We start from the raw sequence: 15,299 nt of genomic DNA, 5'->3' as shown, positions 1-15,299 counted from the left end.
ATGTTCTCCGCAATGTTAGAGTCACTTTTTGAAGCTACAGCAATTAAAGTCATTAATGTTTAGAAATATGTAAAAAAATATTTTGTTTTATTATGAAAAGACATACGAAGTAAATAAATATAAGATTATAATTAATACTTTCTTCTGGAAATTAAACTTAATAGAGAAAGGTTCCATCGCTTTAATAAGCGACTTGCGATTTTGCTTCTAAGCTGCCAAAAAAGTGCCATAGCGTAGATGGGAAGGTGACTGCCTGCTGTTATCGCGGGCTCGGGTTCGATTCCCGAAGACTCGTGCAATTTTTTTAAATTTTGTTTTCATAATGATTTTTTTTTTATTACCATTAATCTACTACATTAAATAATAAATTAAGAAAATGAAATATTTTTAACAATAATACGTAACATATGAGTCTCAACAAAATTGATCAATGTTACATAAAATCATCGCATTTCCTTATTTATTATAAAATCTAATAAGTTAATGGCTGCTTATAAATATTATTTTAATATTCATTCAACGTGGCCAGCTTTTTTATCATCGCTGCCAGAAAAGACATTTCTTAATTTGCTTCGGCTAGCACGGCTTTGCTCGTTGGCTAAACGAACGAAGATCGAGCGCGAGAAAGAGAGGTCCGAGAAAAGTATACCGCTCTCTTTCGTACTTACGTTCAACGAAACTAGCCGAAGTCAAGCGACGGAAGCCGAGACACGTATGCATCGCTGTAATGGTATATGTGATCAACGAGAAGGGGCACGAGTGGGGATGTCTCACGCATGCCAGAATTTCCAGAAGGCTTTCGGAGTCGTAGTGAGCCTATGGTTGCATAGTGGGGGGAACGAATACCCGCTTTCTATCATCACTGGGTCTCTTCCGATAGATGGCGTTAAGGGTTAGATGGACCTGAGACACGCGTTTGCCAACACCAGCGCCGCCTACCGGTAGGGATTGCCTCGGGACCTCGCATGAGCAATCTCCCGTTTCATCTCTGGTTATACTAGATTCTTCAGAACAAGCAAAATCTGAAAAGAACCAATTTAAATCAAACAATACATTATTGGTCGAAGCTACAGAAATTAATATTGATAATAATTACAAAAAAGACAATATTATGCAAAATCAAAATAAATCGAATATACAGTTAAAACGTTCAAAGGAGAAGGATAGTGATAAAAGTTCGGATGATTCAATTTCGAAAAAAAAAAGAAGAGGCAAAAAATGTTCTATGATAAGCATAAAAGTGAAATACTATCGATAAAAAGAGTAAATTATAAGAAAAAAAAACAAGTTATGCCAGATTCTTCAGGACCAGAAAGATTTGAGAAGAATCAATTTAAATCAGATAATTTATTATCGATCGAAGCAAAAGAAATTAATGTTGCTAATATTTACAAAAAAGAGAGTAGTAGACAAAACACAGATACATCAAGTATTAATTTAAAACGTTTAAAGGAAAATGAAAGTGATAAAAGTTCGGATGATTCAATTTCTAAAAAAAAAAAAGCAAGAGGCAGAAAAGATATTACGATAAACATAAGAACGAAATACTGTCGAAGAAAAAAGATTATTATAAAAGAAACAGACAAGCTACACTTGATTTTATGAAAACACGAAACTCATTGAAAAATCAATTTAATTCAAAATTAAAAATGAATGCGGCAGTCAATATTATTTCTAAATATAAGAATATTACTGTCGCTAATAATACCATTAAACTTAAACAAAGTATTGAAACATATATTTCAAATATTATTACAAAACTTGGTTTACCATCGAAAACAGAAAGTAAATTGGAAGCTCAGCGAATTATAAAATGGATTATGTATCTGAGACAAACATATATTTCTCAGATGCACAAATCTTTAAAACGAATGAAACAAAAAATAGAAGTATCTCTAACTCGCTATAATGAGTTAAAAGACCATGGTAATATTGAAAATATTTTCAAAGCTTTATGCAGTAAATCGGAGCATACTCCTTCGTCAGAACCATATTTCTATGAAACAGCTTATCTGCCTTATAATGATACTAATCCTATTGCTATGAATGAAGAAGGCAAAGCTGTCAATGTTTTACCACTCATAGAAAGAAAAGGTAAAAATATTAAAAAATGGACCTGTAGTTCCTTGTGTAGAATAAGAGATAGCAATATGATAAATACTTTAAAAGTATTCTTTCAGCAATTATTGGATTGTACATTAAGAAACGTGCATAAAATTTTAAATAAAATACACTATTGCTCGAATAAAGAGAAATATTTGGAATTTCGTGGAAAATTGGGTCATCCACATATTTGCTATATGTACCATAAAAATTGTGCATCGAAATTTGTTATCATTCAAATATTATCATCGCATTTCATTGATATAAGATACATAAAAAGATTAATCTACGATTTAATGAATGTAGACAAAAAAATACGTGATTTAGACGATGCTTTAGAACAAAATGATATTGTTCAGCTTACTGAAATAGCAACAGAAGCACAACAAAATGCGCAAGATATTTACAAACGAAGTAAATTTGAAATTTGTTTAAATGAAGATGATATACTATCGACATACTTATTAGCTTTTAAAGCTTTCACAAGACGATCAATGGATTTACCGAAATATCCTTGTATTTCTTGTGAAAAACTTTGTTTTGAGAAACAGGGAAAAATGATTAAGTTGTTGAAAAAAACACATTCTACGAAAATTTGGAGTAATTTATTAGATCATATAAAATATAAAAGAAATGAAAACTGTTTTATTTGTACATATTGTGTTACAAAATTTAAACAAAATACAATGCCTCCCACATGTATTCTAAATAAATTGGATGTACGCGAAGTACCCGAGGAAATAGAAATATTAAACGATTATGAACGATTACTTATTCAAAGGGCAAAGGCATTTCAGACAGTTGTCAAAATGGGAACTGTAGCCAATAAAAAAATACCGTTTAAACATATGGTACCGAAAGTTAAAGGCAGAACATTTCATTTACCTCTGCCTGTCGAAGAAACTTTAAAGAAAATTTGTCCCTCGAAAACTCCAATTAACTTAAACCACGAATTATACATAATGGTTCGTGGAATTCCTACAAAATCAAAAATAGTTTGGGAAAATTTAGTTGATATTATAAAAATATGGAATGCGTTACTATGGTTGAAAGATCATAATCCTATATATAAGGAGATAATTATTCCAGAATCTCCTAAAAAATTATTATCAATTTCTTCTTTGCAAGATACAGAATTTCAATTCCAAAGCGATAAATTTGATGATTTAGAGGAATCCCAGGATCTGGACAACCAAGGTGAATTTCTTGCAAAAAACAATAATAACAATGTTTCTGCTATTGATAAAATTATTGATAAAATTAATTTAAACCATTCAAGAGATCTAGATTCAGAATATCTTGATGATCCAAACAAATTCTCCGACAAAAATAATATTGAGAATATTCAAAAAAAGAATCCAGCACTATTAACACAAAAGTTACAGTCCGATTCTTATTATGAGAAGTATACGATATATCCAATGTATGACAAACGAAATAATGACACTGCCACTGCTTTGTATCAAATGTTGAAAGTACAGGATTGTCCTATAGATTATCGCACTCATGACTTAGATGTGAAATGTTTCCCAGATCTTTATCCATATGGAATTAATGGGCAATATGAAGAAAGATCTTTTCGACTCAGTAATTTTGAATTTATAAAAACCCGATTAATGTCTAAGCATCCCCAATTTCGATTAAATATACAATATCTATTTTATTTATTACATGATAATAATATGAGGCAATTAAATGCTGGAATATATCATAAAATGAATGTTACCAATCCTCGTGAGAAGTATACCGCTGCCACTTATTTAGAAAAATTAAACAAGGAGCAGTTAGAAACAAATTTAAATACCATATTCGCCAGATTAAGAAACACATCGCAATACTGGAGCATTCCTAGAAATAATCTGAGGTGTATGATATTTCATTATGGACCTGCTACATGGTTTCTCACCCTGAGTCCTAGTGAATGGCTTTGGATGGATATGATAGAATATCTTCGAGAGATAAATGGATCTGGAGCAACTAAAATGTCGGCAAATGAACTTATTGCTTCAGATCCTGTATCAGTATCTAGGTTTATACAAAATAAATTTAATGCCATGATTGAATTTATTACTTCACCAGACAATCCTATTGGGGAAGTTACTCATTACTTTGTGCGTCGTGAATACCAAGGAAGGGGCACGCAACATATTCATTGCCTTATTTGGGTAAAAGATGCGCCAATTATTGGTAAATCGACAAATGAAGAAGTTGCAGCATTTATTTTAAAATACGTAACATGTAGACTACCTTTAAAAGAGGTTTCTCCACAGTTATATAAACGAGTAAATACTCATCAAAGACACAACCACAATAGTTATTGCTTACGATATAAGAAAACTAAATCTGGTCCTAATAAAGTTTGTCGGTTTGGTTTCTCACGTCCTGTCGCAGATACTTTGAAAATGAGAGATGTTGCTATATCCATCTCCAGCAGAAAACAATTGAAAACGAAAAAAAGGTTATACGATCTTCCTAGGTCAGAAAAAGAAGTAAATATTAATGATTATAATCCTGCTATTCTTACAGCTTGGGAAGGAAATATGGACATTCAATTTGTAGGGGAAAAATCCACATTGTTAACTTGGTATGCTACCAAATACGTGTCAAAGTCTGAAAAAAACAATATTACAGATCTATTTGATGTTGTTAATTCAACAAAAAGTTTACGTAGCAATCTTTGGAATATTGGGATGCGAATGTTAAATCATAGAGAATGTGGAGCTCTTGAAGCTGCAGATAGCCTTTTAGGTATTCCATTGTATTTTACGGACACAAATACTACTATTAAGTGGCTTGATATAAATATAGTCAGAAACAGAAAACTTAAAACACGTAAGGAAATAGAATCTATGAATGCTGATTCGACTGAAATATTTTGTCCTTCCTTGATAGATACTTATTATCCCATTAGACCACAAAAATTAGAAACAACGTGTCTTTATGATTTCGCGCAATGGTATGATGTAATTAAAGATGAGCCTAAAAGGAGTACAGCTGAGTATTATCCTATTGGAAAATCATTATTTTTAAAGAAGCGTTCTCGTCCTGCGCTCATTAATCATTTCAATTACAGTGTTTATACCCAACCTGAAAAGTATTACTTCGCACTGTTGTTACTTTTCAAACATTGGAGAGATATTAATGAATTAAAAAATGAGCGAGATACTTATGCAGAAGCATTTATATCCTTACAATCTGAACTTACAAAAGCACTTGAATATCACGAACGTATAGAAGATATACGAAAAGCTTTGGATCATTTAAAGGAATTAGTTAATCAAAAAATAGAGGAAGATAAAAAGCAGGAAGAAGTAAATGATTCTAATGAAATTGAGTGTGTACCTCTTGAAGCAATAGGTGCTATGAAAGATTTTAAAGATGCAGAAGATAAGCAAAAGGAAGACATAAATATTACGCAAATGGTATCAGAATTGAATATTGACCAAAAAAGAGTGTTTGATAAAGTAACTGAAGCTCTTACATCTAAAAATAACATACTTCGAATGTATGTTAGTGGTGAAGGTGGTACCGGTAAAAGTTTTCTTATAAAAACTATAAGGTGTTGGACGAAACAAGTATTAGGAAAAGATACTGCTGTTACTGCTCCAACAGGAATAGCTGCATTTAATATAGATGGTCTTACGATTCATAGATTATTTCAATTACCAGTTGAACATGGACACACTGCAAAATATACAGATCTTTCCGATCAAGTTCTTAAAGTAGTTCGTGACGAATTGAAAAATGTTATTTTAATAATCATTGATGAAGTTTCTATGATATCCAATATTATATTTATGTACATTCACCTTAGATTAACAACAATTTTTAATACAGAAGATTGCGAAGATGGATGGTTTGGTAACAAACATATTTTATTATTTGGTGATTTACTGCAACTTCCTCCTGTTCACGAGGAACCTGCATATATTAAATTGTCAAATGAGAAAGTAATAAAACATATCGGTGCTATAGGTACGGCTGACTTATGGGCAGCTTTATTTAATTATGATGAATTAACGATTAATATGAGACAGAAAGAAGACCTTTCCTACAAAGATATCTTATCAAGAATTCGTGTAGGAATAGTGCTTGACACAGACACTAAAGTTTTAGCATCAAGAATGATAAAATTAAATGATTCAGATTATAATATCAGAATATACGAGCTGTGCGATTATATATCCAAATTACCTATTGATACAGTTTGTATATTCGCTACATGTGAAAAGTGCGATATTTTAAATACGATAATGCTTAAAAATATTCCTTCTGAGGAAATAAAACTTGTTGCGAAAGACACCGTTGATTGTCCATCGTACTTAAGGAAGAAAGCTTTAAAAGTATTGACAAATAATGATGAAACTGACGAAGATAGCACACGTACTGCTGGAATAAGAAGAGTTATAACAGTTAAAATTGGTGCTAAAATAATGATTAGAAGAAATATTGATGTTACCTTGGGTCTTGTTAACGGTACGATGGCTACTATTGTATCGGTAAAAAGATCTATTGATAGTAACCAAGAGGATGTGGATTCGGTTAATGTGCGTTTAACTGATGGAGCTGAGCACACAATCGAGCCTCTAAGTGTTAAATTTGAATTGATGAACAGAGTATTTGTGATGCGGAAACAATTTCCTATATGCCTTAGTTATGGTATGACAATTCACAAAAGTCAAGGTCTGAGTTTGAAAAATGCAATTGTAGATGTTGGAAATTCAATATTTACTTGTGGCCAAACCTATGTAGCTCTTTCACGAGTAACTTCTTTGGAAGGGTTGCATATTATTAATTATGATCCAGCTTCTGTGAAAGCAAGTGAAGCAGCTATACTTGAATATAACAGGTTACGGAAAGAGTATAGACTGGATCTTGTACCTTTACTTATTCCAAAAATACGAAATCGAAAAGTAGCTGATACAGTGTGGGCTTTACCAAAGGGTGTACTGAAATGTCAAACAGAAGAAATGGATGAAGTACTTGGAAATGATAGTGATTGGATTATTAAGGGGATAATGAAACGTGATAATGTTTCATCATACGCAAATGCAGTTATACAATGCATTGTAAATTGTTATTCAATTAGAAATGTATTATTTCGTATAGAAGACGATAATGCCCTAAAATCGTTTATGTTTGCTTATAGAGGTATAGATAAAACTTTAGAGAATATTGATATTAGACAATTTGCTGGAAACCAATTTGTTATAAAACGGCAGTATGATGCTAGTGATTTTATCACTGCTCTGTGTGACAAATTAAGTTGCTTGAATCGCGTTGTAGAACATTATCTAACAAAAACGGTCAAATGTATTTCATGTGGCTATACAGATATTACCCAATACTGTAATAATATTTTGTTACTTACGCTACCTGATGGTATGAAGAATTTGTTAATTCCCAAAAAATTACACAAAAGTAATGCTTGGAGCATGAAAGAAATAATTCAGAGCAATTTCTCTAAGTGGAAAATACTGAAGAATTCTTTTTGCAGTAATTGTATGAGTTCTTTAGAAATTCAGCAAAAAATTGTTATTACAGTTACTAACAAAGTTCTGATTGTTAAATTATCGTTATTTAATACCAAAAGAGAAAATGTAGAAAACATCAAAGATTGGAATATTCTTAAAGACTGGAATATTAAAGGTATACCTACTGAGAAATTAGAAATCGGTGAGAAAGTTTATAAAGCAAATTGTGCGATTTTCCATGATGGCGAGAGTGCTACAACTGGTCATTATACGTGTATGCTACGTAAAGATAAATCATGGATATATGTGAACGATAATATCGTTCAAAATAAAACATGGCCCAGGAATTCAAAAGGTGCGTATATCATATTCTTCGAGGAAATTTAATTCATTCAATATTTTGTCATTCTTATCTATAATGGCTGCTTCTATAAATATTGAAAGTTGTTACATTATGCGTAAGAACATCTTACTCGTTTAACATTTTCAATAATATTAGCGCCGCGGCTGCATTTAAAGCGCCATTTCACTAAATAATGGCTGCACTTATAGCGCCTTCGGCTGCAACTTTCCCAGTAAGTAAATTATTTGAAAAGATATCAATTCCACAATAAGTTGTTATCATTTTCAAATAGTTTTTTTACTGAGTAGAGCGCCATTTAAATTAAAATCATGTAACGAATATTCTTTTTTCATAAAAATATTTTTTTTCCTAAAAAAAATATTCATTTCGATTTTATAAATTTTTTTACTTCTAATTGTTAAAAATGTTGCCTTCAATGTTAATCATTTATCATTGTAAAATAAATTTAATTATTGTTACGAAATATTATTATTTATATATTATAATGTATATTCCCGTTCAATAAAATTCCATAAATCGAATAAACACACTATCTCTACGAGTTTACTGTTTTTTCCTTTATTTTCATCAAAAATTATATTCTTCCCACATAGCACAATTATTCTATAAATATTCGTAGATTATACCGAAACATTCTTTTTCGAATATTCAAAAATATATATTCATAGAATATTTGTGGAATATTCTTTTTCAAATATATATTAAAGAAGGTTTCAGTATATTCTAAGAATGTACTTTTCCGAATATTCATATTGTTAAAAATGTAATTACTTATATTTCAAGGTATATTCACGTTTAATAAAATTTAATTATTATAAAACACATTCTTTCCCTACGGGTTTACTGCTTTTTATTTTATTACCATACAAAATATATTTTAAGATGTCTTTGTGAAATCTTACAAAAAGTTCTGAGATCCCCCTAAAAAACACTTTCGTGTAAAAAAAGAACGGCAAGTAATTTAGCGCTTTACACAAAAATTGTATTCCCAACAAAACCAATTATTGCAGACAATTTACCCTAAACAAAAAATCTCAAAAAATATTAATCCCAATAAAATCCAAAAAAAAAAAAGTTTAGAGAAAACAAATCCCAACAAAAATACCGGCAACACAAAGGATTGAAATCACTTAAACTCTGCAAGTAATTATATTTGATCCCAAACAAAAATACCGGCAACACAAAGGATTGAAATCAAATAAATTCCGCAAGTAATAATTTCATAACAAAATTTTAAGCACTAATATGGAACATTGAAGTTAAATAAATTAGTCAACCGCCAGTGATTTAACCTTACAGAATTTTACCGGCAACACAACGGATTAAAATGATTTAAATTCGACTAGTAATAAACCTACAAGTAAATTTTTTAATAGCAAATATAGCATTGAAAGACGATAAATCCTATTTCTAATAATAAATTCTGTTGGTAATCCAAGTACTTGCCGGGCCCGTGCTTCATTGCATAAAATAGCCAAATTTTTAATTTAAATGGAAAATTCAGTTTTTACATTATTTGAGTATTTACTATTATATACGGAGTAAACTAAAAATTTGGCTATTTTATACAATGAAGCACGGGCCCGGCAAGTACTTGGATTACCAACAGAATTTATTATTAGAAATAGGATTTATCGTCTTTCAATGCTATATTTGCTATTAAAAAATTTACTTGTAGGTTTATTACTAGTCGAATTTAAATCATTTTAATCCGTTGTGTTGCCGGTAAAATTCTGTAAGGTTAAATCACTGACGGTTGACTAATTTATTTAACTTCAATGTTCCATATTAGTGCTTAAAATTTTGTTATGAAATTATTACTTGCGGAATTTATTTGATTTCAATCCTTTGTGTTGCCGGTATTTTTGTTTGGGATCAAATATAATTACTTGCAGAGTTTAAGTGATTTCAATCCTTTGTGTTGCCGGTATTTTTGTTGGGATTTGTTTTCTCTAAACTTTTTTTTTTTGGTTTTTATTGGGATTAATATTTTTTGAGATTTTTTGTTTAGGGTAAATTGTCTGCAATAATTGGTTTTGTTGGGAATACAATTTTTGTGTAAAGCGCTAAATTACTTGCCGTTCTTTTTTTACACGAAAGTGTTTTTTAGGGGGATATCATTTTACTCAAATAATCTGGGTCGTTAAGTTTAATACTTAAGGCCCAAAACTTCCAGTCGGATTAAGTTAATTATTATGTGACGTCAAATGTATTGATTGAGTTCCTTTTAACTTTTCATTCCTTCCAAACTTTTATAATAACTGGCATTAAATTGATTACTATTATGATATTTTTATTGGCTGCGTTTCAAAACTTTAGCGCTATGGTAGCGCTACGTAAAATACGTGTCATGATTGGTCAAATTGATTCAACTGACCAATCATGATATAGCGCTACCTTAGGGCTTAAAATTTGAAACGCAACCATTAACTTCAGATCTCAGGATCACCAAAGAGTTCTGGCATATCCTATGCCAAACTCAGATCATTTTTATCTTTTTCTGGACATTTTTAATCAGAAAATATCACAAAGAATATCGTTAAAGCCTCTGCTTTTTAGATATTCCGCTGTCAATTTCCTACTTTCACCCACCGTATACCTGTAAAATGAAAAATCATAAATTAATGGATTTTTCATAATTGTATGCTTCTAAAAGTTTGATCATAACACTTTTTAAATATTAGCCTCATATTGCATAGAATTTTAGTGCAAACTGAGTTGAGAGCCCTTCTTTTCTCAGAATGTGGTATTAAATTTATTATTTTGTTGACATCTTCTTTAACTCCAGGTCTGAATATAAACATTGGGTTCTGGCATATCCTATGCCAAACCAAGGTCATTTTTATCTTCCTCTGTATATTCAGAATTAGGAATTACTATATGGAGAATATTTAAGAAGCAGAGGCTTCCTAGATATTCTGCTGTCAATTTGCTACTTTCACCCACCGTATGACTTTAAATGAAATAAAATGACTCTATGAATTTTCCTGATTATAAGATTCTAGAGGTTTTGTTTATAACACATATTAAATATTAACCTCATATTGCATAGAATTTTAGTGCAAACTGAGTTGCAAGCCCTTCTTCTCTCAGAATGTGGCATTAAATTTATTATTTTATTGACATCTTTTTTAATTCCAGGTCTGAATATCAACATTGAGTTCTAGCATATCCTGCGCCAAACCAGCGTCATTTTTATTTTCCTCTTGACATTCAGAATCAGGAACTACTATGGAGAATATCGTTCAAGCCTCTGCTTCTTAGATATTCTGCTGTCAATTTCCTAATTTCACTCTCGTTATGCCTGTAAGATGAAAAATAATAAATAAATAGCATTTTCATAATTATAAGTTTCTAGATATTTTAGTCATATCAATTGTTAAATATTATCCTCATATTCCTTAAAATTTTAGTGCAAACTGAGTTGCAAGCCCTTCTTTTCTCAGAATATAGCATAAAACTTTTTACTTTTTTGGCATCTTTTTTAACTCCAGGTCTGAACATCAACATTGAGTTTTGGCATATCCTGTGCCAAACCAAAGTCATTTTTATCTTCCTATGGACATTCTGTATCAGAAACTACTATGGAGAATATTGTTGAAGCCTCTGCTTTTCAGATATTCCGCTGTCAATTTCCTACTTTCACCCACTGTATGCCTGTACAATGAAAAATGATAAATTATTGGCATTTTCATAATAATAAGGTTCTAGATGTTTTAGTCATATCGATTGTTAAATATTATCCTCTTATTCCTTAGATTTTTAGTCCAAACTGGATGGCAAGCCCTTCATTTATCACAATGTGGCTTTAAATTTATTACTTTTTTAATATTTTTATTAACTTTATGTCTTAACATCACCATTGAGTTCTGGTATATCCTATGCCAACCATAGGTTATTTTTATCTTCCTCTGGACAATCTCAATCAGAAAATACCACAGAGAATATCAATAAAGTCTTTGCTTCTTAAATATTCTGCTGTCACACACAATTTTATCTCCTTTTCAATTGTACAAATGTCATTTGCAAAATACTAAGCTAATGACTTATTATGATTAATATATCATTCTAAAGAATTCTCATCATAACATTCATCAATCATTAGTCTTATATTTTAAAGAATTTTACTTTGTACTCACTAGCAGGTGTTTCTTTTTCCAGGCTTCAGTTTTAAACACCAAGTTTTTGTATATTTTAATAATTAACTGCTGCTGTCTATATCACCATTTGCATTTGTTACTTTTAAATATAGAATTTGTCCGGATAGTTGATATTAGAATTATCAATGTTATAGTATCGTTACCATGGAAATCCATTTTGATAATTTTAAACTTCTCCGTCTATTGCACAACTTTCTAGCCAAAAATCTTTTTTCAAACTTTCCTTATGCAAAACATTATATTAACCTGAAAACATAAAATCCCACAAAGTACCACAAAATATTAAATTTTAATATATTTTACAGTGCTGTGTTACTTATCTGATTCTGTTTCAGACTCTTTAATGTATTCATTCCTTTAGTTTGTTTAACAACTTTATAGCCAAAAATCTTTTTTCAAACTTTTCTTCATATAAAACATTATATCTTTCTAAAATGAGGTGGCATTACAAGAATCTTAACCTGAAAACATAAAATCCCACAAAGTACCACAAAATATTAAATTTTAATATATTTTACAATGTTGTGTTACTTATCTGATTCTCCATCAAACTCCTTCATGTATTTATTCCTTTAGTTTAATTATCTACACTTTGAATTATATCATACTATTTTTATCCCAACAGAGTAATTTTGATTTTGACAGTTCTATCAAAATCGATCGAAATTTAGGGTTATGCCGGTATTGAATATAGCAGTTGAATATAGCAGCCAACTTCAGCCCGAGACATACAGATCAGCCCGAGACATACAGAGAGAAAAGGGAGAAGAATTTCAACTTCGGCATATATAAAGCTAACAGAGTATGAGATCTCTGGATTGCGTGAACCGATTTTAATGTTTATGGGCTGAAATGAAAGCTCATTCAAAACCATTTTAAGAAAAGCTTTGCTTAAATCATGATAGTGGATTATTCACAAAGAAAAATCGGTTTAAAAATTAGGACAGCCAAACTTGCTGTATAAGAGAGTAGTGCCTCGACGGCCGTATATACATGTCATTATCTACTTTTTTGTGTACTTGCCGTCGAGACACTACCGTGTCTCTTGATATGGGTTTTGAAAAGTATATACAAAGTGAAATATATGACTTCATAAGAATTGTGCAACGAGACTATATGTATCCAGTAGTTGCATACAAAGGGGGCACTATAGAACGTGATATTCTAAATTTAATGGGCATTGAATGCATTAATTTAGAATATTACAAGTGCCCCAAGTATGACAATTTAAGGCAACATTTTACAACTTTCAACCTCCCATGCGAACTGCATAAATTAAAATTCAGTGGCAGATCAGGAAAACCAATCCACTGTGTCTACCAGGAGGTGGATGTTTTCGCAAAATGGGTGCGAAAACAAATAGAAGGTAAATAATAAAAATTAAGTTCGCAATTTACTTGATATTAATAAATTTTTTGTATGTTTCAAAGTCTGTTATTAGCTGAATGGGCTAAATATTAGTTTAATTTGTATTAGTTTTTTATATAAGTTTCATTTGTATTAGTTTTTATATAAGTTTCATTTGTATTAGTTTTTATATAAGTTTCATGCTCGTTTTTAATTATATGATAAATTTTATTTAAAAGACTCTTTCTTTTCCTCTACTCCTATTTCCCTTAATTTATTCTGTAAAAAACAGAAAAAAGGAAATAAATTTGACATGATTTCACCTATTATTCTTGTAATTATAGGAATTACTTGAGAATTCTGTCTATACGCTAAATTAATAACCATTTGATACTGCATATTTTTTCACTTTATATTTATCGACAGCTTGTATAAGAAAAAAGGAATCTGTACCCAAGGTTCAAGAAAGGTATAATGTGAAATTAAAAGAAGGACCCAAGGAGGAAAATAGTAGGAGGGAATAGAATGGGTATGTGGAGGGAAAAAGACCCTTCAATGGTGTAGAGGTAGGTTGAGAGGGAAGAAAAATGGTTAAATGTGAAATCAAGTTAAATGGCGGGTCCATAGTAGGAAAATAGTGGGAGGGTCTAGGATAAGTATGTGGAGGGAGAAAAGACCCTCCGAGGGCAGGACTAAGAAAATAAAAATGGCAGTCCGTAAGATGCTTAGGACCCCTAGCGGTGTAGCTGCCCCAGTAATTTTCGTGATCGCCACCTAGTGGAGATAAAAGAAACTTTTTCCTCCACAAACTAAAATACAAAAAAAAGTTCTCTGGGTAACTGTCAGGATAACTAACCATCCGGGCCCTAGGGTGATGGGAGAGGGGTAACCCTTAGGGAACTAGTGGACCCGTAGGATAACTAACCATCCGGACCCTAGTGACATGGGAGAGGGGGTAAGCCTTAGAGAACTAGTGGACCCGTAGGATAATTAACCATCCGGGCCCTAGGCTGATGGGAGAGGGGTGAGAGACTCTAAGAGAGAAAGAGAGGGTGAGAGGGATCTCTCTCTCTCTCTCACTCCCCATAGCCAAAGCATTTCCTCCGCACACCCGCACCCTCCTCATCACCAAATAAACCCTAGCTCTTAAGAAGACACTTCCCCCCGCACACCCGCACCCCCCTCACCCCAATGTCACAGAAACCCAAGACACTTCCCCCCCGCACAGCCGCACTCCCCTCACCACCATGTCACAGGAACCCCCTAGCTACCACTACTGCTACAAACGCTCTCTTCACTAGAATCTTCAGCGCTAAAGTCGGGTCGCGTCGAATTGGGCTCATCTTCTGACTCCGAGGTCGAAGAGCCCCGCAAATCTTTTTGTTCGCTTCCCGACGCGTCGTCTTCGTAATCCGTGCTACTCACCGATGAGTCCCTCCACGGTTCGGTGAATCGTACCGTCCTACCCGATGCACGAAGACTGTCAGCCGGGCCCGCGCGAGTTTCCTCCGCGAGCCCTACTGCCCGTTTCCCGGATTTCTCGCATTCCCGTATACATTATTCAATAGGCTCTGACCTATTGTCGACGCGGACGTTGTTGGTGGCCACTGCGCTTGATTATAAGACAGCGCGGGTGTGGTCACCGTTTGCGGTGGCATCGGCGCTTGCATCCCGGCGGCTTGTTGAGCCCTCCAAGGTGCAGGCGTAATCGCGGCTTGAGTCGGCTGACGCGAAGGACACTCTCTCGCATAGTGTCCTCTTCCTCCACAACGATGGCATATCGCTGCGTCGCGGAATTGACCCCCATGATGCTGATATCGCGACTGACCCGCTACGTGCCCTCCCGGCGCT

At 32.6% G+C, this 15,299-nt stretch overlaps 1 protein-coding gene across 1 annotated transcript; it reads left to right on the top strand.

The window, feature by feature from the left end:
- The first annotated feature begins 765 nt into the window (after window positions 1–765).
- Window positions 766–1,605, top strand: LOC136781608 (zinc finger CCHC domain-containing protein 10-like). Its single transcript, XM_066740503.1, has 3 exons — window positions 766–892; window positions 1,002–1,211; window positions 1,298–1,605. Exons 1-3 carry the CDS (start codon window positions 766–768, stop codon window positions 1,603–1,605), a joined length of 645 nt encoding a protein of 214 aa, XP_066596600.1.
- The last annotated feature ends 13,694 nt before the right edge of the window (window positions 1,606–15,299 follow it).

Source organism: Prorops nasuta, unplaced genomic scaffold (assembly GCF_024137725.1).
Source record: "Prorops nasuta isolate Cenicafe-Biocafe unplaced genomic scaffold, Cenicafe_Pnas_1.2 PNAS00023, whole genome shotgun sequence".
NCBI classification, from domain to species: Eukaryota; Metazoa; Arthropoda; class Insecta; order Hymenoptera; family Bethylidae; genus Prorops; species Prorops nasuta.
The sequence above is the reverse complement of the archived record's forward strand: the minus strand, read 5'-3'. Positions and strand labels throughout refer to the sequence as shown.

What these genes read in the sequence shown, in the direction of transcription:
- LOC136781608 (XM_066740503.1), top strand. Translation starts at nt 766, where the DNA reads ATGTCTCACGCATGCCAGAATTTCCAGAAGGCTTTCGGAGTCGTAGTG. An exon ending in TCCGATAGATGGCGTTAAGG is followed by an intron (nt 893 to 1,001) that starts GTTAGATGGACC and finishes TGGTTATACTAG; the next exon opens with ATTCTTCAGAACAAGCAAAA. An exon ending in TTCGAAAAAAAAAAGAAGAG is followed by an intron (nt 1,212 to 1,297) that starts GCAAAAAATGTT and finishes AAGTTATGCCAG; the next exon opens with ATTCTTCAGGACCAGAAAGA.